At 54.7% G+C, this 26,182-nt stretch overlaps 3 protein-coding genes across 7 annotated transcripts in view; 2 read left to right on the forward strand and 1 right to left on the reverse strand.

Moving 5' to 3' along the window:
* Positions 1–3,905, forward strand: part of CCDC102A (coiled-coil domain containing 102A) — a 35,093-nt gene extending 31,188 nt beyond the window's left edge. Inside the window, exons 13-14 of the mRNA XM_073795540.1 lie at positions 262–1,411; positions 2,208–3,905. The gene's annotated coding sequence lies outside the window, so the exon portion shown is untranslated. The remainder of the gene's footprint in view (positions 1–261; positions 1,412–2,207) is intronic.
* Positions 3,906–4,413: 508 nt separating this feature from the next.
* Positions 4,414–17,719, forward strand: DOK4 (docking protein 4). Of its 5 annotated transcripts, none has more exons than XM_073795543.1 (9): positions 4,414–4,578; positions 9,586–9,694; positions 10,211–10,431; positions 13,992–14,099; positions 14,258–14,372; positions 14,607–14,726; positions 14,819–15,008; positions 15,686–15,824; positions 15,986–17,719. In XM_073795543.1, the coding sequence occupies exons 3-9, from the start codon at positions 10,366–10,368 to the stop codon at positions 16,343–16,345; spliced, it is 1,098 nt and encodes a 365-aa protein (XP_073651644.1). In that variant the 5' UTR covers positions 4,414–4,578; positions 9,586–9,694; positions 10,211–10,365; the 3' UTR covers positions 16,346–17,719. The 5 variants fall into 5 exon arrangements, with proteins under 5 accessions (XP_073651644.1, XP_073651645.1, XP_033701029.1 ...); XM_033845140.2 differs by lacking the exon at positions 4,414–4,578 and having other exon boundaries at positions 9,434–9,694; positions 15,986–16,109; positions 16,279–17,719; XM_033845139.2 differs by lacking the exon at positions 4,414–4,578 and having other exon boundaries at positions 9,436–9,694; positions 15,986–16,109; positions 16,227–17,719.
* On the reverse strand, positions 17,670–25,892 carry POLR2C (RNA polymerase II subunit C). The gene is made up of 9 exons (XM_004313219.4): positions 25,500–25,892; positions 25,280–25,329; positions 23,068–23,136; positions 22,873–22,925; positions 20,295–20,423; positions 19,800–19,851; positions 19,504–19,672; positions 19,284–19,358; positions 17,670–18,689 (listed from the first exon to the last, which is right to left on the reverse strand). The coding sequence occupies exons 1-9, from the start codon at positions 25,583–25,585 to the stop codon at positions 18,545–18,547; spliced, it is 828 nt and encodes a 275-aa protein (XP_004313267.1). The 5' UTR covers positions 25,586–25,892; the 3' UTR covers positions 17,670–18,544.
* Positions 25,893–26,182: the final 290 nt, after the last annotated feature.

A 26,182-nucleotide genomic window follows, 5' to 3' on the forward strand; every position in this document is an offset into this window, starting at 1 on the left:
CAGCTCCAGATTTCATCTCCTCTGGCTCTGGCTCTGTCAAACCTGCCCTTTTCCCAAGAGCAGACCTGGGGGTATGGGAGGAGTGAGGACTTTGCTGGAGGCCCCCCTGGGAGACCAGCATGGACAAGGATCCCCATCCTTCTAGGTTATGTCAAGGCCCCAAAAAACAGAGACTTCATGGTCTCCAGTTCAAGTCCGGGCATGGCTACAGCATCCTGGAAAAATTCTTTTTTTTTTTTTTTTTTTTTTTGCGGTACGCAGGCCTCTCACTGTTGTGGCCTCTCCCATTGTGGAGCACAGGCTCCGGATGTGCAGGCTCAGTGGCCATGGCTCACGGGCCCAACTGCTCCGCGGCACGTGGGATTTTCCCGGACCGGGGCACGAACCCGTGTCCCCTGCATCGTCAGGTGGACTCTCAACCACTGCGCCACCAGGGAAGCCCCTGGACAAATTCTTCTACTTACTGGGCTTCAGTTTTTCTACCTGTGCAATGAGGATTGCGACATCTACTCGAGGTTGCTGCAATGAGGTTCAGTAAGCTCGGATGGCATTTCCCCAGGTGTGGACTCACACCACCATGGCCAGTAGAATGATGGGAGTCACACTCCACACACTCCACCATGGGCTCGTGCTACGCATAAACGATTCTGTGTTCATTTTTCTTTTCATCCTCTGACAGTTTCAAGAAGGTCTCAGACAGGTGGAAGTGTAGGTTCAGCGTTTCTCTAACACTTGCTAAACTCCTTTTTAACAAAAGCCTTGGAGCTAGCTTTCTAGGCAGCAGTGTTAGCCAGCACACATTTAATGCATTTGTTTTATTTTTCAAGGTATTTTATTTATGTAGTTTGCTCTTGAAGCAAATAGAAAAATGTGAGGTGATTTAAAGAAAGGCACTGAGCAAATAATAGCACAGGAGACGCTTGAATCTGGGAAAAATCACAAAGTGGCTGGAGTGGCTAGGGCTTGGGAAATATCGTTCCAGCACAGGCGAAAGTACTTTGGGTGAAAATACTTTGAAAACTGTCAAGTGATGTACAAACAGGAGTGTGGGCGAGGGACCAGAAGGGTCAACACCAGAGAAGGGCTTTGGGTTTCCTGGGGGTAAATCTTGGGCCTGAGTATATTATTAATGATTCAAAACCCAGTAACGTGTGATAATAGCTCTCCCTCCATTCTATACACCAGGCACTGGGGAGATGCTTCCACCGATGCTATTTTATCTAACTCTCATTGTTCCCACTTTAGGGGGAGGAAATTGAGGCTCCAAATGGTGAAGGGTCTTGCAGCACATCTGGGATCGACCCCCACGTGCTTCCCTGCCTCTGTCCTGAGTGAGGATTTTCAAGTACCCCCTCCCAGCGGGACGCCTGGGACAGGCCCTGAGGCCTGGGCTGCGCTCAGCACGGGAGAGGTAATATATCGGGGTGTAACTCCTCACAGAGCACTGTCCCCACACCCTCCCCACCAAAAGAGTCCCATTGGAGGGTGGAGGTTATGGGAGGAGTAATCACTTGTTAGACTTGGCACTTCTTAGACTTGGCACTGAAAGCACAATCCATAAAAGGAACAATAATAATTTGGACTTCATTGAACTTAAATTTTACTTTGTGAAAGACCCTGTTAAGTGGATGAAAAGACAAGCTACAGACTGGGAGAAAATATTTGTAAACCACAAAAGGTGCTTTACATATTCGCCGAGTCCCAGCCCGAACCGATTTGTAAATCCACAAAAGGACTAGTATCCAGAATATATAAAGAACTCTCAAAACTCAACAATAAAAAGGCAAATTATCAAATTAGAACATGGGCAAAAGACATGAGCAAACATTTCACTGAAGAAGATACACAGATGGCAAATAAGCACATGAAAAGATGTTCAACATTAGCCAGCAGGGAAATGCGAATTAAAGCTACAATGAGATATCCCTACACACTTATCAGAATGGCTTGAAAAAAAAAAAAAAGAAAAGTGATAACAACAGCAAATGCTGGCAAGGATGTGAAGAAATGAGGTCATCATACATTGCTGGTGGGAATGTAAAACGATACAGCCACTCTGGAAAACAGAGTGGCAGTTTTTAAACTAAACATACAATTACCATATGACCCAGTAGTTGCACTCCTAGACATTTATCCCAGAGCAGTAAAGATTTATGTTCACACAAGAACCTATACATGAATGATTATAGCAGCTTTATTGATCACAGTCAAAAACTGGAAACAACCCAGACATCAGTGAATGTGCAAAATAAACTGTGGCACATGCGTTCCATGGAATACTATTTGGCAGTGAAAAGGACAAAGTATTGATACTTGCAACAGCTTGGATGGATCTCCAAAGAATTATGCTGAGTAAAAAAAAAAGCCAGTCCCCAAAGATTATGTACTTATGATTCTAATTTTAAAACGTTCTGGAAATGACCAAACTATAGAAATAGAGAACAGATTAGTGGTTGCCAGGGGTTAAGGAGGGGTGAGAGGGGGAGGGAAGTGAGTTTGGCTATAAAAGGGCAACAGGAGGGATCTTGTGTGATGGAAATGTTCTGTATCTTGACTGTTTCAATGTCAACGTGCTCGTTGTGATATTGTACTCAGTTTTGCAAGATGTCACATTGGGGAAACTGGGTAAAGTCTCATGGATTCTCTCCGTATTACAACTTACAACTGCATGTGAATCTTCAAATATCTCAAAATAAAAAGTTTAATTAAAAAAATTTGGGTGACAGTACTGCAGACAGAGAGTGGATTGGGCAAAAATTAGGAGAATGAGAGAATGAAGAAGTTTCAGAAACCCCACTCCAGACAAGATGATTTTTTATTATGAACACTCTTTTGGTGCTTGCTGTTGGCCAAAACTCCTCCAAAGGTTACTGGTGGTGAAAAGGCTTTGCTGTGATGGATCAAGTGCTGGGGGCTTTATGAGCTGTGGTTTGAAGCAAAGCAGGTGGGCTTAAATTTGGAAGGTGCATGGGGGAGGTCAGGAGGTCAAGACCCAGGCCAGCTTGGCTGGCAGGGACAGGTCGAGCACGTCCACCTCCTCCCCTGGCTGCGTAAGACTGGTTAGCTCAGGCCCATGGCAGAGGCTGCTGGGAGTCCCTGGGGCTCCCTTGGTGGCCACGGCATGACAGTGACCTCTCTGGGAAATATTCAGGGGAAGAGAAACAGCCCCCTAAGAAGTTCCGTGGGCAAGACTAGGCCAGGCTGAGGCCCAGTGTCTAGGAGGCAGGGGCATGGACTCCATGGGTGAGTGCTGTGGTCCTTGGGCCCTAGATAGCTTGGAGGAAGCTTCTCTAGAGTGGGGTTTCCTTTGAGGAAACCTGGACAAGGGTTGGACTGGGAGGCATTTTCATTTTTTAGGATTTCAGTTGTTTAGGTGTGGCCTTTTGTTTAGTTTTGTATATTTGGTGTAAAGCAGTGGTTAGGGTGCATTAGAATCACGTAGGGGCTTGTTAAAACGCAGATTTCTGGGCACCACTAGAGATTCTGATTTTGCAGGTCTGGGCTGGGGCAGGGAATTTGCATTTCTAACAAGTTTCAAAGTGATGCTGATGCTGACCCTTCACTTTGCAAACCACTGGTGTGGAAGGGTGCTGACAAGAAAACCAGTAGGGTGACACAGTCCCTCCTGTGGGGAGGCCCTAGGCAAAGTCCTCATCCCTGCCTGGCACAGCTGGGGAGGCCTGTGGTTTGTGATTCCAGCAGGGCCATGACAGGACACCTGCGCAGGACTGAGGGGCAGTGAGGAGAGTGTGTGTGCTGGGAAGTGATGGAGGGCAACGGGGCTGGCACTTGAGGGCAAAGTCTCGGGGTGTGGGGGGGAGGTAGGATGGGAGTACTGGGTGTTTTGAGGGCGGTGAGGAGGCCGGGGGAGGAAGGGGAGGCTGCAGACTGCTAGGGGAGCTGACAGGCTAGGAGAGAGGCGCGCACGAAGCTTCAGGATTGTGCGGGGGTGGGTGGGGCGATAAGGATGTCACTGGGGGTCCTGGCTAGGCTGTGGACGGCCCCGGAAGTCCTGTAGGGGATAGGGGAGCAGTGGATGTGTGTATGATTCCTGTAGAAGTTGTCGGGGTGGTGGTTGAGATCTGGAGGCTGGGAGCTGATGTCGTGTTCAGCTTTCAGGGGCTGAGAGGCGAAGTGAGATTGGAATCTGGGGCCCAGGCAGGGGCGGTGAGGCTGAGCCGGGGTACCGAGGGCTACCTGAAGGGGCCGCGGAGGCGAGCTGGGGATGGGGACGGGGGTTGGTTGGGGGACGGGGAGGGAAAGGAAGCCGGGACGGAAGCGCTTGTCCCTCGGCTCGGAGGAATACGGCGGGGGCGGGCCGCCCAGGGTGGGAGTGCCGCGCCGTAGGGGAGGGGCGGGGCGGGGCGGGGCGGAGTGGCTGGAGCCGGGCTGCAGGGCAGCGCCGCCGAGTCCCAGCCCGAACCGAGCTGGGCGGCTGCACCTCCCTCGCAGTCCCCACCCGGCGCCGGGCGCCGCCGCCGCTGCCGCCGCCGCCCCGCCGGCCGCGCCGTGACGCGGGCATGAGTCTGGCCCGCCGCCCGCCGAGCCAGCGCCCCCAGCAGGGGCCGCGGCGCCCAGGTAACTAGGGGGGCGCGAGGAGGGGAGGGACCTTAGGCCGCGCCGGAACTCTCGAGACCCTCGGCTACTCCAGCCTGAGAACTCTCCAAGCCCGTGGGACCTTCCTACCCTGTGGGGGGCCTCAGGGGTCCACCTCCAAAAGCCAGCCCGGCCCCTGAAAACTACCCCCTGAGCTCCACCTACCCCCAGCTCTCCTCTCCAGGGGAGCCCAGGTCGGGGCCTGACCTCACGCCTACCCCACACTCACTCATCGGAGGAGCCCAGGTCCCTGTACTCCCTGGCCCTGGGCCTGCCATCCCGAAGGGGCATAACCCAGCGCATCACAGCCCCCATCCTCCTCCCACCCTTCCTGCTCCCATGGCCTCTTGCTCTCTCAAACCCCACCCCCAAATTCCAACACTTTCTCCATCTGCCCCCGTACTGCCCACCCTACCTGCAAATGGTTCCTACCCTACAACTTAAAGGAGGAGCCAGCTGCCTCCTTTCCTTGATTCTTCTTCCCTGGTCCTGGGGTCCTGTCCACTTTCTCTCCCAGGACACCCAAAGCCCTGCTTTCAGTTAAATGCTTTCTGTCACTGCAGAGGTGTACGAGCGGAGCCTGGGCACCTGGGTGATGTGGGCAGAGCAGGGCCTCTGTGCAGTCTCCCTGTTCCCAGCCGTGGGCGCGTGGCAGTTGCCAGGAGACTTGGATGGAGCGTTTCAGGTGTAGGGGGCTGAGAGTGGAGGGCAGTGACAAGCCTGGCAGGGTTCACAGCAGCAGTTCGAGGCTGGGCTTATTTATTTAGTGCAGATTCCTTTCTTGCCCCTTTTAGGGGATGTGGCTCCAGTGCAGGCCATTCCTGCCCCCCACCTGGGATGGGTCTCAGGAGCTGTGCCCCCTCCCGCCCAGTTGCCTGCCCCTCTGAGCCTGGGCACTGGCTACTTCTAGCTCTTCCCTCTCAGGCAGGGCAGCAGAGCTGGGCATGACCTCATCCAACAACCGAGGCCAAGGTGGGGCCACCTGGCCAGGCCTGGACACAGTGTCAGCAGTGCTGTCTCCTCCCGGGATCAGCTTTGAACCAAACCGTGGGTCTGGGGCCCAGGGAGGTGGGAACCCACTGCTGCTCACACGTCTCTGGAAGTTGAGCTGGGTCTGACCAGGTGGATATTGATGGTGGTGGGAGAAAGGATGAGGAGAACAAGTCCTGGAAATAATTATGTTTTCAGTCCCCAAATACCGAGCACCTACGCCACACTAGGCACCGTTCTAGGTGCTGGGATGGAGCCATTAACTAGACAGACACGGCCTAGCCATCAGGAAGCTGACGTTCTAGGGCGCTGTAGGAGACAGAGAGTGGCCGAGTAGCAAATCAGCAGATGAAGAGGCAAACCCTATAGTGATATAGGGGGACAGTGAAACTGGGTGTTGCAATTGAGGCTGATTGGGGAGCTCCTTTGGCCAGCATGGTCTGTGAAGACCTCTCTGAAGTGACGGTCTTTGAGCTGAGACCTGAATGATGCAGTAGAATGAACCTTGGACCATCTGAGGGACTAGAGTTTTAGGCAGGGAACAGCAAGTGCAGTGATCCTGCGTGCGTAGGAGTTAGGCATGTTGAAGAACAGAAAGAAGGCCAGCCCCGGGGGAGATGAGGCTGGACGGGTGGGCAGGCAACCTGGAGAGAGCGGAGTGGCAGTGGTGTGGAGACACAGCACCACTTTCCTAACTGGAGGGCTATTCAGATGTCCTCTCCTCCCGCCAGTCTTCTCTGCCCAGTTCTTTTTTTTTTTAATAATTAATTCATTATTTATTTTTGGGTGCATTGGGTCTTCGTTGCTGTGTGCGGCTTTCTCTAGTTGCGGCGAGCGGGGGCTACTCTTCGTTGCGGTGCGCGGGCTTCTCATTGCGGTGGCTTCTCCTGTTGTGGAGCACGGGCTCTAGGCGCATGGGCTTCAGTAGTTGTGGCTCGTGGGCTCTAGAGCGCAGGCTCAGTAATTGTGGCTCATGGGCTTATTTGCTCCACAGCATGTGTGATCTTCCTGGACCAGGGCTCGAACCCGTGTCCCCAGCATTGGCAGGCGGATTCTTAACCACTGCGCCACCAGTGAACCCCCACCCCCACCCTCACCCCGTTGGTTTTTGATCTGTCTTTGCCACCCATCTTGGGACCTGCAGTGTTTCAGGTGGTGGTTGCTTGTGGGGATTTGCATAGGTGGAGGTCAGGGGTGGGGCCGTCTGGGGAGGGGATGACCTCCTCCTGGCCCCTGATAATAATCACACAGGGGTAGAGAGGACCAGGCAGGTGATGGGAAATGACCCTCACGCCAGAGGGAATCCCGCCAATGGGATCTTTGCAGGGGGTGGAGACAGCGAGCCATCAGTGAGACGGTGTCCAAGTGTCCAGGTAGGGCTGTCCCTGAAGCCCTGATAAGATCCGATCTGTCATGGGGTGGGGAGGCCCAGCCAGGCAGGCAGCCGCTCCTGCTCAGTCATTGGTTGCCAACAGCAGCGGGTAGCGTTTGTTCTGGAGCCAAAGCCTCCAGGCAGAATCGAGGTGCAGGGAGGGGTGCTTAGACGGCTGCCACATGGGGCAGGTGAACAGGGGGCCGCTCCCCACCCCTCTGCTGGGCACCAGGGAGTCTCATGCCCCCTCCGCACAGGACACCTGCCCTTCCTGGGAGAGGGGGGCTCCTCCTCTTTCTGGAGGAGCCAGCGGTGGCCTGGTCCAGGGCGGGGACGATCTCTGGTTGAGCAGCTGCTTCGATGCCAGGTTGGGAGGAGGAACGGGGGTCCCTGCTCCCTACCGCAGTGCTGAGGGGGCTGCTGGGCGTCCTGCGTAGCCCCTCTGGGTGCTCAGAGCTAACCTTGCACACCTGAGACCACAGGCCCTCTCCAGGTAGCAGGGCCTTTTCCCCTGCTCTAGGCTCGTGAGAGGCAGAGCTGGTGGTTGTTCAGGAGTGATGGGGAAAGTGGCCCCAGGTGCAGCAGGGCGGGGGCTGCCTTCCCAGTTCCTGGCCTGCTGAGCTCAGCTGCTCTCCGTCCCTTGATGCCTCATTGGGTCCGCACAGGCTCAGCCTGGGGGCCATTTCTGTTGCTTAACACAGTGCAGTCCCTTTGGGGCATGGCTCTGGGTGCCCCCTCTCACCTTGTCCCCATTGCCCATCAGATTTGTGAGTCTACCTATTGGCTCTTCCCCCTCTCTCCCTCCTCCCCAGCTCCCCTTTGCTCTACCACTTTGGGCCCCAGCATGGGTCTTGCTCTTGCATATTCATTAGGGACTGAGTAAGGTCAGCACCACCTGTGACTCCAGGCCAGTGTGGGCTGCCAGGCCCTTTGACACCCAGGCTTCCCCTGGAAGGTTGCTCTTCCCAGTGGTTTGTCTCTGTGGGTTTATTTCTAGGGCATGGGGTGTGGGACTGTGGACAGACATGGCACAGGTGCTCCTGAGAGCTTGGTGATGGCAGTCACTCAAGGGGTGCTGCTGAGAAGGTAACTGGTGGAGCCAGGAAGGAGCAGGCCTGCGCTGGGCAGGTGGAAGGCTGAGTTAGGGTGCTTTCACAGCCCTCGGCTGGGCAGCAGCTCTCGCAATAAAAACAGCCCTTGGGGTTTTCAAGGCAGAAGCTCTGGGTCCAACGTGGGCAGGCAGGTGCCTCATAGATTCATTTCCTCATTTAAAATAGGTGGATTTATCCTCATTTTTTTTTTAACTGATGGGGAAATTGAGGCGCTGAGGAGTTAAATGGCTTACGCAGGACCACCTGCCAGTCGATTCATGTTCCTGGCTGGGCCACATCTGTGGCTGCCTTGGATGAACCCAGGGGCCTCGCTGTAGGTGTGTTCTGAAAGGGGCCTTCCACGCTGTGGCCCCTCAGCCAGCAGCCAGCCAGCTGGCATCTTGGAGGGGGCTTTTACGGAGCTGGTCCTCGCTGTGGGGACAAGGCAGCCCCAGCTGGTAGAGGCAGAGCTGGGAAAGCTTACTCTTCTTTGAGTGCCAGCACCCAGGTATGGCAAAGATGTTGGGGGTCAGTACTAGGGAGGGTACCCCACGCTAGACCTTATAGGAGGAAAGCAGACCACTTGGGTGTGGAAGGGTCTTGGCCCCCAGGGAGCTGGGAGAGAGCGAGTGGATGGGCAGGGAGGCCACTGAGGGGTGCTGAAGAGGCTCTTGGGGTACAAGGGGCATAGGGAGCACTGCCGTCTGTCCCTCTGCCTGTTTTCGTGCGCTCACTGGGGTAGTCACATCTATTCCTTGTTAGGGACTCGACAGGCCTCCAGAAGATTAATTAATGCCAAGCTGCTGGCAGCTCCAGCAGGATGCTTGCCCCAGGGCCCTGTCCTGGCAGCACAGATGCCCAGCTGACCCCAGAAATACTGCTCCGTTCCCACCCAGCAATCCTGGAGACACGGGGGGCCATGTTGCTGGCACAGCCCTGCCTCTGAGCCTGGATGGCAGAGAAGGCTTAGGTGGTGGCAGGCCGCCAGAGCCATGTGGCAGGGCATTCTACCCGCAGGCCTGCCTCCATCACCCACTCTGGAACTTATTTGTCCCTGGCTGAACCATGGGCTTGCTGTGTGACCTTGGCCGTGCTGCTTATCCCCTCTGGGCAGCTTTCTTTTCCCCAACTGTAAAATGATGTAGAATGGATGTTGGACTGGGTCATCCCTGAGACACCTCCCCCCTAAGTCTGAGTCTTCGTTATCTGGTAATCTGCCTGATTCTGAGAGCCCCTGACGGCACCCCTTTTCCCGATGCGTATTGGCTGCCCCTTGGTGCCCCTCAGTGTGGTCCAGCTTTGTCCTCTGCCCCAAGCCCAGGTGATTGCTAGTTCTCCATGTAATTAACTCCTGCCTGTGCTCAGGATGTGGGGCACCGCAAGTCCTGGCCAGACCCAGTGCCCTCACAGACCAGCCTGACCTTCCCAGCGCCAGGGCGAGGTGACTGCTTCCACAGTGGCCACCTCCAGCCTGCCCAGCACATTCCTCAGGCTTATCTGAGAGCCCGCCCCACTGGACTCTGCCCTCCCACCCAGGAAGCAGCACCCAGATGAGCTGCTGAAGAGTTCCAGGGGCAGAGAGCAGGGCCTGAGTGGGCTTGAGGTGACGATTCTCAGCCTCTTGCCTGGAGCTGAGGAGAACCAGGTATAGAACGGGGTGGGGCAGAGGGATTGGGGGGTCTGCTGAGACTGACAAGGGAAGTTGTCTAACCTCGGGGAGCATGGGTCCCAGAATCTGTGCCATCTCCCAAGAGCCCCATCTCTGGGAAGGCTTTCCCGTGTGGAGCCTCCTGTGCACAGGAGGGGGGCCTGCTCTAAGTCTACCCCTAAGTTGTAGCAGGAGATAGGGCCCGACAGCAGCTCGGGGCCACCTCCTTTCCTCTGCCCGCACCTCCACAGCAGGAGCCGGAGCCAGTCCTCCCAGGAAGGGGTTAACCGCCAGCCCCAGCCGTGAGGGAGGGGACTGGGCTGGACCATTTTCCTCGTAGCTGCCTCCACCTCGGTTTTCCTGAATGGTTCTGTCGTCCTGGGGTGGGGAGGGAAGGGAAGGAAGAAGGGCGGGCTGAGGGAGGAAGGGAGGGAGGAGTGTGGGAAGAGGAAGGAAGAAAGAGCGAGACAGCCAGGGGAAGAGAAAGATGTCACTGTGTAATCTCCCTGTCAGTTTTACTTCCAGCAGGCTCCGGGCGAAAGAGCTGCTAGAACAATGCTGAGGCAGCCCCGACGGAGTATCTCGAACAGGTGATCGGAGGAGCCGGGAAACTGGGCATCCCTCCCCTCTCCTGGGCCGGCCAGAGCCTCAAAGACGGTGGAGAAACCATGGCGACCAATTTCAACGACATCGTCAAGCAGGGCTACGTGAAGATGAAGAGCAGGAAGCTCGGGGTGAGCCACCTCCAGGGGGCCCTGCCAAGGAACTTGGGCTGGCGCCTGGTGGCGTGTCCGGGGTGTGCGGCTGCCCGCCTGTGGCCCGGCATCGTGCATTGCTGGTCTCGAGGCTTCTGGCCAGCGGGCTGCCCAGCATGTGCCTGGGCCCGGCTCTGCCTGCTGCAGCTCCCGCCCCAGCCGGGCTGGCTGGCTGGCATCCCAGCGGCTGGGCCAGCGGTGGCAGCTGATGGGCAGGCGGCTCCCCTGCTATTGTTGAAGTTGTCGCCAGGGCAGCGGCTGGAAATGCCGGGCTGTGTCCGAGCTGAGACCGGCTTCTCACTTCCCCTTGCCATCACCTCCTCGTTTCCTTCCTCCCCTCTCCTGGCCTCTTTGCTTTTAAGTACCTCATCTCCCCTGCTTCCCATTGCTTTCTGTGTACGGGCGTTTATTTATTTATCTTTGGTGGTTGCTTTTCCAGTTAAAAAAAGCATTTGAGAAGGAGAGTGGTTGGTTGCTGGGGGGAGGGCAGTGGTGGGAGGGGTGCAGAAGCCGGTGTTTACGTGGTTTATGAGAGAGAACCTGGCTGGGCTGGATGGCCCGTGGCACTGGGACAGGCTGCTTTCCTCCCAGGTGTTGGAGGTGGCTGGGGGCTTGGAGGGCCTGTGGAGATGAGGCCTCAGACACACCTCTGCTGGGTGTGCACCCTCTCCCACCCCGTACGTCTGGAAACCGCCCAAAAGGCATGAGCAGGGGCCCTGGGGACCAATTTAATAATCTTGGTGAGATTGTCCCGAGAGCGGGCTTTATTCCCGGACCCTCCTCCCTCCTCCAGTGAGGGGTCTCCCCAGTAGAAAGAAAACCCTGGCGACTGAGGTGGCCCAAGTCTTGTGTTTTACCTGGGTCCCCTGCCCTTCCGTTCCCCCCTCCCCCATGGCCTTGATGGGGTGGGGGGATCCAACCGCTCAAGGCTTCCTGGCTCAGCTGAGTGGGGTGGGGGAGGAGCAGGGCTCTGATACTCAGCTTCCCTGCCTGCGAACCAGACAGAGCAGGACTGGCCTTGGAGCAGGGCGGTTCCTGCACCTCCTTCCCCTCCTGTGCCCTCAACCCCCAGGGCCCCTGCGGGAGGCTCTTCTGTCCCGGCAGGAGGCGGCCGCTTAGCTGGTGGGCATGTTTGGGGTCTTAACTGGATTTGGACTGTATCCCAACCTGGGCCGTGGTGGCCATCGGCCACCTTGTTCGTGCCCTGAGAGAAGGATGGAACCCACTTTGCGCACAGAACAAGGAGAAGAACTAAGGCTGAGGTGGGGAGGCAAGGGGGTGGGGGCCCAGGTTCTAGTGTGGTGACTCGTTCCTGAGGGCCCAGACCTGTCAGGTCCCCAGGGGCCAGCTGGGCTGCGACCCTGTCCAGAGCAGAGCTTCCCAGGAAGGCAAGCCACTTGGGGTGGCCGCTTGGGCTCAGAACCAGGCCTGTTCCAGGGGCAGGCCTGGGAACCCATGGTGGGCACAGTCAGGGGGACGGTTTAGGGGCTGGGGCGTGGCCAGGCCTGGTCTGGAATCGCTCGCACTCAGGGAACCCGGCTTCCCCCTGCAGACCTGCTGTGAGGGGCTGCGGCCACCCAGCTGCTCTTGTCCCGGGGCAGCCATTCTTGCCTCAGCCCACAGAGGCGAGGCGGTAAGGGGTGGAAGAGATCAGGAGCAGATCGTCCTACCTGCCAGGGCTTTCCTCCCAAGGCAGAGCTCTGGCAGAGTGTTTCTGAAGCGCTGATCAAAGACCTATGAGAAGTGGGGAAGGAGGGCTCTTGAGCGCAGTGGCTCCCTGGGGCTGTGTGTGTGCGTGCTGCGTGTGCGTGCTGCGTGTGTGTGTGTGTGTGTGTGTGTCCTGTAACCAGGCAACCGGAGTGCTCAGGCCCCCAGGACTTCTGCCCCTGCCTCTGCAGACGGCATGGAGCCCATCCTGGCAGGGCATATCTGGGTCGGCAGCATTCCTGCATTCATCCATCAATCCATCCATTCATTCACGGTCCCTTCATATTATCATTCACTTGTTCAGCAGAGGTCTGTTAACGAAGCGACTGGGATGTGAGGATTCTGAGAATAAAATATAGTCTCTGCCCTAAAGGAGCTCCCCAGCTGAGAGCTGAGGCCTGCTGGGGTTTAGGTGGATAGACCAGGGGCTGAGCCAGGGTCATGGGGGCAGGGACAGACATGTCTCCTAGTCTCAGGGGCCAGAAATAGCCTGGTTGTGAGTAGCTTCTTGGGATGGGGACTGCCTGAGCCCACCGCACCCCAGGATCCTGCCTGCCGAGGACCTGGTACCCACACAGCAGGGCAGAGAAGGGGAGGGGGCTTGAGCCTGTGGCCCAGAGGCCCCTTCGCCTCCTCTGCTCTGGGCCCCTCAGTCTCCCCACTGTTTGCCAGTGAGAGGAGCACTGGAGATTCCCGGGGAATGGCTCTGCCAGGCTTCTGGAGTGCTTGCTGAAAGAGGAGGTACATCCCAGCCAGACTTTGGGCTGGAAGAGAGCCTAAGGTGGGAGGGAGGGGGCCATGGGAGGAAGAGTCAGCAGCCCAGGCAGGTGGATAGGGCCACCCCTTTGTGGGGGGTTGTCTGACAAGCCAGCTTGCCCCTTAGCCCCGGAGAGTGGTTGGCTTCCTGCTCCCTGGCTCTTGCCTCTTGGATGGAGTCCGTGAAGCTACAGAGAATTGGGGTGGATTTAGGTACGGGCAGTGGTTGGGACAAGGAGGGAACCTTGCCCGGGAAGGCACCGTGCTCTGGGGTAACCCCAGTTTCTTGGCTCTGCCCCTTGATCTCTGAGAGCCTCTGGTTTCCCAGCTGGAACAGGGAACTAACCCTGATTCCCTACACTCCAGGGTTGGTCAGAGAATGAGAAGAGAGGGTTAGTGAAAGGTCCTAGAGACAAGAGGGGGTGTTACCCACATCAAGAGCCCTCCCCCGGCTCTAAGAACAAGGGCCACGGTGCTTTGCAGGCTGGGACCGGGCAAGGGCCTAATCCCTGTCCCCGCAGCACTGCCTCTGTCGTGGCGGGTGCTCCTGGGGCCCTGGGCAGAACCTTAGCACAGCGGGCTCCCAGGACAGCCCTGGTTCTAGGCAGCCTGTTTTAAATACCAGCTCTACCATTCATTAGCTGTTACTCAATTTTGGGGTGCCTCATTCCCTGTCTAATAAAGTGGAGATGATAACAGAAGCGACCTCAAGAGTGACCCTGAGATTAAATGTGAAGAGCGCTAATAACAAAAAGTACAAATAGGAAGCACTCCATGAATGTTGGCGACTTGCGTTACACCCAGAGCTGAGCTCAGTAAACAGTAACTCAGGAGCCCCCTTTATGGGACAGCCTTTCAGAGCCAGCCAAGAAACGACTGACTTTTCAATTCGGGGAGGGTCCTCTTCCCCAGGGCAGGGTGTCATGCTGGTGTCAGCTGTCCCCAGATCTCTTGGGCCTGAGCTCCCTGGAAGGCTGTGCGGCACTGCCCGCTGTGGTAGGCAGGGGTAACTCCAGGGTCACCGGCTGCCTTGGGGGTGGTCCGGGGTCTGATCCCCCTGCCATCTTGTCCCACAGATCTACCGGAGGTGCTGGCTGGTGTTCCGGAAATCCTCCAGCAAGGGGCCCCAGCGGCTGGAGAAGTATCCAGATGAGAAGTCAGTGTGCCTCCGAGGCTGCCCCAAGGTTAGGGGGCCCGGGCCCTAGCTCTCCCAACCTGTAAGCAGCGAGGATTTGTTCAGAGTCCTGAGGGCCAAGAGGACCCTCCTGGGGGTGGCAGAGCCGTGGGGGATGCAGAGGGAGGTGCTTCAACCTGGCCGAGTACCTTGTGGATGCTGTTCCAGGTGACAGAGATCAGCAACGTCAAGTGTGTCACACGGCTCCCCAAGGAGACCAAGAGACAAGCAGTGGCCATCATATTCACCGACGACTCGGCACGTACCTTCACCTGTGACTCAGGTGAGGGGATGCGGCTGCAGGCTGTGGGCTGGCCAAGGTCCACTGCCTGGGTATGATGTGTGGGTGGAGGGCACCTTTGAGGGAGCAGCCCCAGGGTGAGGTGGGGCAGGCACGCAGAACCCACTGGCCTTGCCCTCTCTGCCTGGCGGGGTGGGGTAACTCCGGCTGAAGCACATGGGGTGGGTTGCTGTGGGCCCCTGAGCTGGCGGCACGAAGAGGGACTATCTTCTCCAGAGCTGGAGGCAGAGGAGTGGTACAAGACTCTGTCTGTGGAGTGCCTGGGGTCGAGGCTCAACGACATCAGTCTGGGAGAGCCGGACCTCCTGGCCCCAGGAGTGCAGTGCGAGCAGACAGGTGAGGCCTGGCGCTGGCACAGGGTGGGGGTGAGAGGGAGACCCCCCCAGGACCCCACAAAGCTCCAGGCCCACTTGTCCACTCCCATCCAGATCGCTTCAACGTCTTCCTGCTGCCCTGCCCCAACCTGGATGTGTATGGCGAGTGCAAGCTGCAGATCACCCACGAGAACATCTACCTCTGGGACATACACAACCCCCGCGTGAAGCTCGTCTCGTGGCCCCTCTGCTCCCTGCGCCGCTACGGCCGGGATGCCACACGCTTTACCTTCGAGGCTGGCCGGTAGGACCCACTCGCCTCCCCGCCGTCCCACCGCGGTCATGATGGTAGCTGCCATTCACTGTGTCGGGCACTGTGCTGGAAGCTTAAGTTATTTATCAGCACAGCATGCTGACGGGGAACCCATTTTACAGATGAAGAAATTGAGACTCACAGCAGGTAGGTCAAGTGAAGCTGTTTACCAAGTCAGACTGCTCAGGCTCTGATCAGATGCTGGCACTGGCATTGACTAGCTCTGTGATCGTGGACCCGAGTCTCAGTTTCCTCCTCTGTCAAATAGGGGATAATAAAAGTACCTAACCTCAAAGACTGGGTTACGGTAAGGACTGGGTATAGCTTGCCTAGACTCAAGTTCTGTATAATCCACTGTGTAACTTTCGTCGTTACCTTCTGAATGCCTCAGTTTCCTCATCTGTAAAATGGCTTGAGAAAAATTATAATAACGAGGAAACTGTAGTAGCACACAGACCAGAGTGGGGTGGTGGGAAAATGGAATGGATTAATCCTGGTAAAGCATATAGACCCCCACCTGGCACACAGAAAATGCTCAGCGTGTTTGAGCTGGGTGGTCAGACCCTCAGATGACAGCCCTGCCCGTTCCCAGACGAGCGCCTGACTGCATGTGCACACACACGGGGTCATACCCACCACCTGGCTCTCGGCGCTACTTGTGTCCCCAGGATGTGTGACGCTGGGGAAGGGCTCTACACCTTCCAGACGCAGGATGGGGAACAGATTTACCAGCGGGTCCACAGTGCCACCCTGGCCATCGCCGAGCAGCACAAGAGGGTCCTGCTGGAAATGGAGAAGAATGTGAGGGTGAGGCAGTGCGTGTCTCGGTCCAGGGTAGGGGGAGGCTGGCGGGCGGGCCGGGGGCCGGGAGAGTGGCAGCTGTCTCCAGCTGGTGTGTCCGGGAGAGGCAGGCAGGGTCTTGGGCTGGCTGCTCTGGGCTTAGCCACTGACCCTTCTCTGCCCCACAGCTGCTGAACAAGGGCACGGAACATTACTCATACCCCTGCACGCCCACGACCATGCTGCCCCGCAGTGCCTACTGGCACCACATCACCGGTTCCCAGAACATCGCTGAGGCCTCCAGCTATGCCGGTGAGTCACTGCTGGGCCCCACCCGCACCGGCCAGGAGGCTCTGTGGAGGACAAGGCATGTTGGGCAGGGGCCTTCTGTCCCGGGCCCAAGGCCTCAGCCTGCCTGTGTGTCCACAGGTGAGGGGTATGGGACGGCCCAGGCCAGCTCAGAAACGGACCTCCTCAACAGATTCATCCTGCTAAAGCCAAAGCCCAGCCAGGGGGGCAGCAGCGAGGCCAAGGCCCCTTCCCAGTGACAGCAGAGCTGGCACACAGATGACCACTGGGGCTGCCTGCAGCACGTCACGGATGGCATGGAGGGGCTGTGGGCCAAGAGCCTGGGGAAAGGGAGCAAGCGGTCCCTTCTTTGCCCCCGAGGGTGAGACTGGACCAAGGCAAAGGGCTGGCCATGCCACCTGAGCATGTGTGAGGGGCTGGAGCTACCATGGGACTATATACTGTTAATGATTTTAATATATATGGCTTATGATGTATTCTGTATTAATAAGATTCCCCCTCTGACCCTCCCTGCCACCACATACACAGTTTTTAATCCCATGACCAGGCCACAGTCAAGGCTGTTTTGAATGTGAGGGCAGCGGTTTCCCTGTCCCCCATGGTACCAGCCCTCCTGCTGCCAGGACCTGAGCTGCCAGGGCCAGAGGAGGGAGACACTCCACACTCCCGGCTGCCGCGCTGGCTGCTGGCTTTTCCCAAGCAGCCCAGGGGCGGAGACAGCAGGTGGCTTCTCAGTTCCTCTGGGCCTAGAGTGGCACAGGAAGGATCCGAACTTACACTGTGCCACTTGGTAGCCTTGCACTTGGAGTTTTCAGCAGAGGTGACGTCTGGTTGACACCTCAGGTGAAAAATCTGGCTTGAAAATGGTTTCTGCCCAGACTCCTTCATGCTTAGCAGGCTGAGGAGACGCCCTGGGGGTGGGGGGTGCTGGTTACCTCGCCCAGGGAGGACAGCCAGTCCCGGGCTCTTTCCTGCCCTCGGGCCAGGCCGGCCGCACAGGAGGACTGCGGTGAGGGGGAGTGGGGAAGCGCCCTGCTGCCCGCTCTCAGTGACCGGCGTGGGCAGTGCTCCCACAGAGGGAGCCCCTCTGCCCTGTCTGGCCTCCCTCCGGCAGCCAAAGTACTCAGAAGCTGGTCAGAGACCTCCCCATTTCCTCCTCCACATGGTGCTGAGGCTCCCTGCTGAAATGCAATTAAAGCAACTGATTTTCTAGTGCTGGTATTTACTGACGACCGTGCAGAAGGGCTATCTTTTTACTCACATCAAACCTTTAGTTGCGTGTGTGTTGGGTTGTTTTTAATATTTTAGGGTTCTGATTTGAGGGAACAGACCTTCTTGTAAATAACCATTATTCAAGTCGTGGCAGGAGGATGCTAAAGCAAGAGGCCCCCTCCGACAGAGCACTGGAGCCCGGGAGGTGGCCACAGCCCGCTCAGCTCTGACCCTGACCCAGGGAATGACCACCTAGAGGAATAAGCTAGCCTGAAGAAGGGAGCCCAGAGGCCACGGAGGGGAGGCAGAGCTGGCTGGCTTGGTTAGTGGCACGATGACGCATGAAGGCGATTACGTACGTTTTGCTCTTTATTGCCAAAAATAAAAACTTCAAAAGACAACTACTGTTAATAAATAACCCTTCCTTTTTGTACTAGATCTCTGGTTTTCTCCAGGCTTCTCCTGCCTGGCTGCCTAATGAACTGCTTTGGGTATGTTCCTACCTATAGGGCTAAGTGGTCAAGGCCAGACCTCCATGAAGGCCCTTGCCCTCCCCCACAAATTAAATAGCCTGGCCATTGTTGGTGATGTTCAAAACTCATGGGTAGAGAACAAAATACAAGGCTTACTGGCGGGAAGAGGGGGATAGCCTGGGCCTAACACTACTCTCACAGGATTCTCAAATTAGGGACACTTGGGAATTTGAGTGAAGAACCAATAGACTGGCCGGGGCAGGGACTGGAAGGGCTGGCAGGAGCCTGAGTAGGGTCCTAGATTCAGCGCTAACACAGAAGCCTAAGGTGCAACAGTGAACATTCCAACTTGTGAACAGAAAGGATTTGAAGTAAAGAACTGAAATACCCAGAAGATGAGAGTTCAGCTCAGTGGTTCTCAACAGGGGAATGCCGTGGCCCCCTGAGGCACACTGAATACAGGGCAGAAGGGATGTTCCGGGCAGCACTACTGCCCATCAGCAGGCAGGGCCGGGGACGCTAAATGTCTGGGAAGGGACCGTCCTGCCTCAAACAGCAGTGCTGGCCCTGGTAATCTGTGACTGCGCAAGGCTGGGATGGACCTACCCTTCCCCGCTGCTACCTTTCTAATTGGTACTGAAGACTTGCCAGGAAGCTTGAGCAACAGCTGTCCAGTCCCCAGGAGCCAAGATCTGGAGTCTCAGGAGAGACCTAAAATTCAACTGCTGTTCTGCTGAAACAGGTGAGCTGCAGCTAGTTTATGGTCAGGACGTCACTCTGGATCTCGTGGCTTAACTGGGTCTGTAAATCACTCAGCTTCTTCTTTAATCCAGACAGGGCTGACAGGACAATGGTTTCAGGGCGCAGAGAGCCACAGGACTCCACGTTGTAGTAAAACCTGAGAGGCAAGAGTCTGGTGAGAGCCCTCCATGAGGCTCTCATGAGCTATGGACACAGGCCCGCCTCCCTCCTGGGTCCTGACTCCTTTCTCCCCATGAACTCAACCTTGCCCCAGGGTTGACCTCCATCCAACCTCTTACAAACAGTGGTCCCAGGGCACTTTGCAGGACCTCGAGGAGGCCACGGCTACCTCAGAACAATATCTCAAAACACCTGTGTATGGATGTATTCTACACTGGGGGTAAGAGAACGATAAGTAAGCATGTCACCTGCTCCAGCACTTTCATGTTCGTCACTAGAAGGCTCTGGTCACTTTGGGGCCCTAGGTTTGATCCTAGGTTGATCTTTCTTTGGGAGCTGAAAAATCAGACTAGGAACAGTCTGGATAACTGGAGGGCCCCCCTTCCCCCAGCGACCAAAGGGGGATGATAATCTGCCTGGATGTGCACATACGGTGGGTGCAGCAGTTACCAGCCCCTCCTCAGCTGAGGGGAACTGGGATGGGTGGGAAAGGGCCTCCCTAACTCAGAGGCTGCATCAGAACTGTACGTCCTTACACACGTTACCTTCAAGTGCCAGACAGGGCTCTTACCTCTCCGGCTTGCCGTTGGGGTCGTAGGGCGCCTGCGACTCATCCTCGTCCAGCTCTGAGTACTCACTCTTTGGCCTGAGATCAAACACAGATCAGCACAGGTTGCTACTGCCGCTTTGAGGGCACCTGTGTCTCACAGTGAGGCTGCCCCATCTCGGTCACCAGGAGCCATTTCCACACCTGCCCGCCCTGCCTGCCTTCGCTCCCAGCAGGAACATACCACTCCTCCGGCTTGGGGTACACCGTGTGCCTCAGGGCATTGTCGGGATCGTATTCAAAAGCCACACCTGCAGTCGGGTTCCACTTGGCGTGTTCCTTGCCAAAGCCCTTTTTGGCGTAGGCTCGAAGCCTCAGCTCCTGGCCCTTTCTCAGCTTGACGATGAGAATGTCTGTGGGGAGATGTGAGTCAGTCGAGGGCCAGCAGAGGCACAGCTCTCCGCAGTCCGACCTGCAGCGCCACTGAAGGGCCGGGCAGCGCGAGAGCCTGGGTCTGGTGTCCGCCCCTCGGGCCCTTACCATCCTGCTCCACGTAGTCGTTGGGGTCATTATCTCGGCTCCGGGATGTCACCTGTAGGGGCCCAGACAGAGGCACTTATTAGCTGCTGCGCATCTCCCCACGCACCCCTTCTGGCACCCACCTTCCGGCACCTCCAGACCGCAACCTGCCGAGCCGAGGAAAGGATACCTGAGGAGGAGGTGGCAGAAGTGTCCACTAGGACCCCGTCTGTGCTGGTTACTGGCCTCTAACCCCTACCTCATGGCTCTGTGACAACCTCCCCAGTCAAAACAGTACCATGGCGTTTAAAAGGGTCCTTAGTGGACAGGGCCCACAGGACCAGTGCTTCTGCCCACACTGGCAAGAGTCCAGAATTATTAGCACTTCTAGGCATCAAGCTTAGGTTAAGGCAGAAGGTAACACAGGGAAAGTCGGTGTCTTATAAGAATCCACCCCGATCTGGCCCACTTGGAGCCAGGAGAGCAAAGGTCCTGGGTAGGGAGGGCGTTCCTGACCGGAATGACCCGGGGGCTGTTGGAGATGAGGTCTCGAGACGTGACGTGACGCGTCTGGTCTTCGTTGCACCGCACGTCGAGGGTGAACTCCACCGAGCACTCGGGGCAGAACTCTTCACACGTACAGTCCTGAGGCAGGAAGAGAGGCAGGAGTGAGTCTGCGGAGAGATGGCGAATCCTGGCTTGGCTCCCCGCTTCTAATACCCTGTTCCTTAAGGTTCTTCATCTGGGAGAGGGTGGATCACAGCCTCCAGGCTCTCGTGGGCTGTGTCCATCTGCCCACCACTCAGGCTGCTCAAGGGCAGGCGCATCCCAGCTCAGAGACCGCCTATACGCTGGCGTCCACGTGTCCTTCCCACCCCTCGCTGCCAGGCCACCACTGGGAGACACACTAACATCTCACCCTGGCTCCGGAGCGCTCTTCCTCAGAGAACCAAGGCGGTAAGAAGGAAGAGGCTTTCACACTGCATAGTTCAGCGTCCCCTGAGCTAAGTGGACTAGGCTGGGAATGCAATTGCCATTTAAAATAAAACAATCCAGGGAACAATAGAAAAAAGTACATTTTAAATTCCAGACTACTGACCTTTTCTTTAAAAATTTCATACGGAAACTTTTTCACAAAAGCAGAGAAGAGTGTGAGAGACTGCCACAATGTAAGCATCACTTGGCTTCAATAATTCTCACATTTGCCATTCTTTAAACTGATTCTTGAAACACTCCCGTATTAGAGATTAGCTGCTACCGTTTAACTTCAGGCAAGACGAGAGTTAACTAGAATGTAATCAAGCAAACTGTTCTCCCCCTCACGCCAGTGAGGAAAATCCAACCTATTTTCGATGTTTTCAAGACAATGAGGAAGATCTAGGGGCCATACCTGGATAGTCTGCAATCATACACAGGTGAGACAGGAAGGCAACCTAGACCCTTGAGACTGAATCACTCACAAATATGAAATTAAAGAAGCAAAATGTAATGGAAGACAAAAATATGAAAAGGTACTTAACCTCAAAAAAAAAAATAATGAAAAGAGAGGAGTCTGTTCAAGAGATCAAGAGACTAAAGAGGTATAACAACTGAATGCAATGCATGAATGACAGACCCACAAACAAAAAACAATTAAGGGGAATTCCCTGGCGGTCCAGTGCTTAGGACTCCTCGCTTTCACTGCCAAGGGCGCGGGTTCAATCCCTGGTCAGGGAACTAAGATCCCGCAAGCTGCGTGGTGCAGCCAAACAAAAAAACTGTTAAGGACATTTTGAGGATAACTAGGAAAATCTGAATTTAGACTGTAGATAGATAGTACAAATCATGGTTAATTTTCCTAGGCATGATAAGTGCGGCTATGTAGGAAAATATCCTTATTTTTAGGACATGCATGCTGATGTAGCTCGGGGGAAGAAATGTCATGATTTCTGCAACGTTCTTTCAGATCGTTCAGCAAAAATCACATCTATATGAAACACAAAGCAAATATAGCAAAATATCAACAACTGGAAATTACAGGTGAAAAGACAATGAGTATTTATTCTACTTTTCACTTTTCTGAAGATTTTCAGAAAAAAAAACCCAAAAAAATCCATACCATCTTTGCTCAGTAAATGCAATACTAGAAACAAATTTAACGGAAGGAACTGTTAGGTCATGGGGGATGCATATCTTTATATAAGATACTGACTAACTGGTCTTCAACTGGTTGTACAACTGTCTTCACCAATATATGTGACGTTTTATTTCTTAAAAACAGACTCTGGAGACATGGAGCAAAATGGTGAAATGTTAGAATGTGACAAGCGGTTTGGTGGGAGCATGCCTATTTGTTATATGAGCTCCACACTTTGCTGTGTGCTTGAACAGTTCTTTTAAAAAACACATATAAATTTACAAACTATATCAAATTAGCCACCATAGAAATGACATGCCCTCGGGAATATTAGAAAATGGGCTGATTCAGGATCACCTACAGCCATCAAGAAGGAATAGTCTCAAGCTGTTACCTAATGCAGCTCTGCTGAAAGGATGCAGGTAACCTAATCCTGTCCTACACTCTCCCTAGTTCTAAGTCTGTTAACGTGTCATGGAAGTGCAAACCTGGCCCTAGAGGCAGGGAGCCGTGTTGAACTAGCAGAACTTACCGGGTGAGGCACAGACCTGCAGACACCAGTACCCCAGTCACTCAGGTGCTGCTCGGTGGGACAGCTCTCACTCCCTCTGCTCCTTCTCCTCACCCTCTAACCTCTGTCGACTTCCTTTAGCCTCCTAGGCCCCTGTCCCTGGGAAGAGATGCTCTGGAAAGCAGAGTCTGAAGAGGAACAACCCCACCCGTTCCGAATAATTGGGCATCCAGGAGTATGCCCCCTCTTATGTGGCTGGCTAATGAGACTCCCCGATGCCCCTTGAGACTAATCAATCTGAGGTCCATCAGAACCAAAGACCAATCAATGCCTGCTTTGGGCTCTAGATAACATCTCCACATTGTCTTTCTAAAAGCTGAAAGCAAGATGTCGGGAAAAATCCCTGTAAGAACTAAAGTTCCCTGCCTCCCCCCACTCCCGACCTTCCATCCAAGCACACAGCATACCCGGGAGTACTGCAGCTTGTCCACAATGTCGTCACTCGTGAGGGGAATTAATCCTGGAAGACAGAAAAGCACATTAAAGAAGGCCAAGGGGCCAAGCCAAAAGGAGAACCCAGAAGTCACCCTGGGAGTGAGGAGGCTTTCTCCTCTGACACCGGCACAGCCCCCTCCCTTTAACTCTCCAAACTCAGCACTCACCAAGCCTGTGAGCAATGAACTCATCGTGAAGGACTGAGGAATTGGCATCAATCTGAACCCAGTCAATTGCTAAAGAATGAAGGAAGCAGAAAAGGAGACATGCAGTTTAGCCACCACATTTATCTAAAGACTTAAGAGCAATGGTTCTCCAGATTTAAAAATCATCTAATGCTTATGAAATTGCAGAGGCCTGGCCAGGCTGCCAGAGACTCTGATTTCACAGCTCTGGAGTGGGGACCAGGAAGCTGCATTTTAACAAGAACCACACACACCACACCCTGCTTCCCTGCTCAGGTGGATCTGATGCAGAGAGTTCCCTGTACCACCGAAAAAACACTGACTTATTAGAGAATACCACGGGAGTGGGAACGTGTTTCTTTGAGCTAATTATTTCTGTGGGAAGCACTTAAATCTGCTATTCATGCCAACACCAAATCCAAGAGCACTTGAAAGTCAGACAAACCTCACAGAAGTAACACAGACTTATGGTCCACATCTCATTTTATGATATAGTGACCAGATTACTCAGATTACTCAAGTTAATACTTTATTATCACTCAACCAACTAATGCTTACAGAATCCTTTAATGAGCGAGGCATACTAAGTATACAACCCAATCCCTACCAGCAATGAGCTAGTAGGATGGTAAGAACTGTACCTGTCACACACGCCTGACTTAAACACACATTCACTCATTCATTCACAAATAAACATCTGCACATAAACAATTAAATTCATTAATCAAATGGCACTGCAGCCCAACTGCCCAATGAGGGGCATGGACACTAGGTACGGAGGTCAGAAGAGGACCAGACATGACCTAGCCCCAACCTGCTTTGTCCTATGCTTCCTATTGCTTCCTCAACCCAAGCCAAATAAGGACCATGAGCCATGCTTCTCTGCCTCTGCGTCTTTCCTCCCACCGGCATGCCCTTAACCTCTCCTGTGCAGCTGAAAATCCTGAGCCTCCTATAAACCAAGCCTTGCCTGCCCTCCATGATACAGAGACGAACACTGTCCCTGTAAGCTCCTCCCTCCCAGAACTCTGTCCAGACTTCTCTTAAGACACCTGTCATATTTTGCCTTGTGTTATATTTGTGTGTCTTGTCTCTACCTCATGCTTCAAAAATCCCTTGGGGCAGGGCCTTCAGATGTCTTAACTTCTGTATTCCTAGCTGGGGCCTGGAATGCAGCAGGTGCTCAATATTATTTGTGGGAAAAGTGGCACTTAGAATGTCAGGGCTGCATCCTAAAGCACAAGTCCCTCATTTTACTCGTGATGGAACTAAGGCCCCGGGACATGGAGTGATCAGGCAGAGAAGGAGGACCAGCCCTCCAAGCTCGGAGTTGAAAAAGTCTCTGGGGGTGGTAATGGTGGAAAAATTATAACGTTCTCTTCTTTACCAAGCATTTGGCCTGCTTATTTCCTTAGGCGTCTGCACGCTTGATGCAGCAACTATAACCCAAACTCTCTGGGCTGACACTCAGAAGATATTTGTAGTGTATCTGTAAACGTGTAGAACGCCTAGTGCAGAATGGCTGGAACCAAAGCAGAAACAGATTCTCCCTCTTCTAGGCACCAAGGGCCCTGTAGCTATGCTTCTCCTTAATTGATCCAAAAGTCTGTCTTGCATTTGGGTTGTCTGTGAATTCATCTTTCTCCTGCAACTTCACTGTGAGCCTTTGGAGGGCAGGAACCCTGTACTTTACAGCTCTGCGTTCCCAGTGCCTAGCACCACTGCCTGGTGCTTATATGCTCCCTAAATACAGTTGACGGAACAGATTCACATCTACCGGTAGTAGACACTCACTGAACACAATGCACAGAGATTACCTCCTTAATACTTGACATCATCCTGATAACAACCATTAGTGTCCGAACGTTAGAGAGGAAACTGCAGCACACAGTTTAATAACTTGCCCAAATTTCACAGAGACAGTAAGTGAAAACAGTATTCAAACCCAAGTCCACAGACTCCTGAACCCGTGCTCTCCACCAACGCACGTGGAAGAGTGGAACTAAATAGCCCAGGGAGGTGACCAGAGTGGCCCAGGGCCAAGGGCACAGAGACCAGTCAAGTCTGCAGCATTACTGTTCTCTCAGCGCCCCCATCCCCGGCCCAAACCAAGGCTGGAGGCAGGAGCGCCAAGGTATGGGGAGGGTTGGGGGGGAGACCTGGTGGCCCTGGCAACAAGGCGGGGGTCGCTTACCTATTATGGGCACCTCAGCGATGAAGACCCTCCGGATAGAATTTGCCACCCTGAGGAATGAAAACCAAGCGGCGTGTGGGCACCGCAGCCTCGACAGGCCTTCCCCGCAACCCACGGTTCCCAAAGCGAAAGCCCTGGTCTGGAAAGATGACCCCCGCCCCACCTAGGCTGGGGCCCGCGGCTCTCCAGAGCCGCCAGCCTCTTCCCTCAGAAGCCTTACGCCAGGTCCGTATTCTCGATGATGAACTTGACATTCTCGTCGGTGAGCTCCGTGATCCGCACGGTAGGCTGGTTGGCATACGGCATCGCGCCCCACCACTCTCTCGGCCTCCCGCGTCGGCTGTACTGCGCCTCCGCCAACGCCGCCACCGGAAGTCGGTCGGCGCGGCCTTGCCACTTCGGCGGAGAGGCGCTCAGAGCGCCACCTGCTGCTCGGAGGCCCAAAGTTTTTTCCACCCCCGCCCCCTTCTCTAAAGGGCACCAGGTTCAACCATTTGGAGGGCGATTTGGCAAAACATGCACACGCGCTTGACTCAACCATAACACTTCTAGGAATTCATACTGCAGAAGTACTTGCAGTAGTAAGCAAAGATACATCTACAAGGACGTTCACTGCAGCAGTCTGTAGCAGAAGATAAAACTACTTGCCCATTGACAGAGACCTGATTAAATATACAAACATAGGAATACAGTAACGTTTTTTAAAAGAATGAAGTCTGTACATTTATGGAAGAATAAAAGTACAGTCGGTCCTCCGTATCCAAGGGTTTTGAATCCGTGTATTCAACCAACTGAAGATCAAAAAAAAAAAAAAAAATTCCATAAAGTTCCAAAAAAGCAAATTTGCTGTATGCCCAGCAACTATTTATATAGCATTTACATTGTATTTACAACTATTTACAT

This window comes from Tursiops truncatus, chromosome 19, assembly GCF_011762595.2.
Source record: "Tursiops truncatus isolate mTurTru1 chromosome 19, mTurTru1.mat.Y, whole genome shotgun sequence".
NCBI lineage: Eukaryota > Metazoa > Chordata > Mammalia > Artiodactyla > Delphinidae > Tursiops > Tursiops truncatus.

What these genes read in the sequence shown, in the direction of transcription:
- DOK4 (XM_073795543.1), top strand. Translation starts at nt 10,366, where the DNA reads ATGGCGACCAATTTCAACGACATCGTCAAGCAGGGCTACGTGAAGATG. An exon ending in AGTGCAGTGCGAGCAGACAG is followed by an intron (nt 14,727 to 14,818) that starts GTGAGGCCTGGC and finishes ACTCCCATCCAG; the next exon opens with ATCGCTTCAACGTCTTCCTG. An exon ending in TTTACCTTCGAGGCTGGCCG is followed by an intron (nt 15,009 to 15,685) that starts GTAGGACCCACT and finishes TTGTGTCCCCAG; the next exon opens with GATGTGTGACGCTGGGGAAG.
- POLR2C (XM_004313219.4), bottom strand. Translation starts at nt 25,585, where the DNA reads ATGCCGTATGCCAACCAGCCTACCGTGCGGATCACGGAGCTCACCGAC. An exon ending in GTTCATTGCTCACAGGCTTG is followed by an intron (nt 22,926 to 23,067) that starts GTGAGTGCTGAG and finishes TCTGTCTTCCAG; the next exon opens with GATTAATTCCCCTCACGAGT. An exon ending in CCCAACGGCAAGCCGGAGAG is followed by an intron (nt 18,690 to 19,283) that starts GTAAGAGCCCTG and finishes CTTGCCTCTCAG; the next exon opens with GTTTTACTACAACGTGGAGT.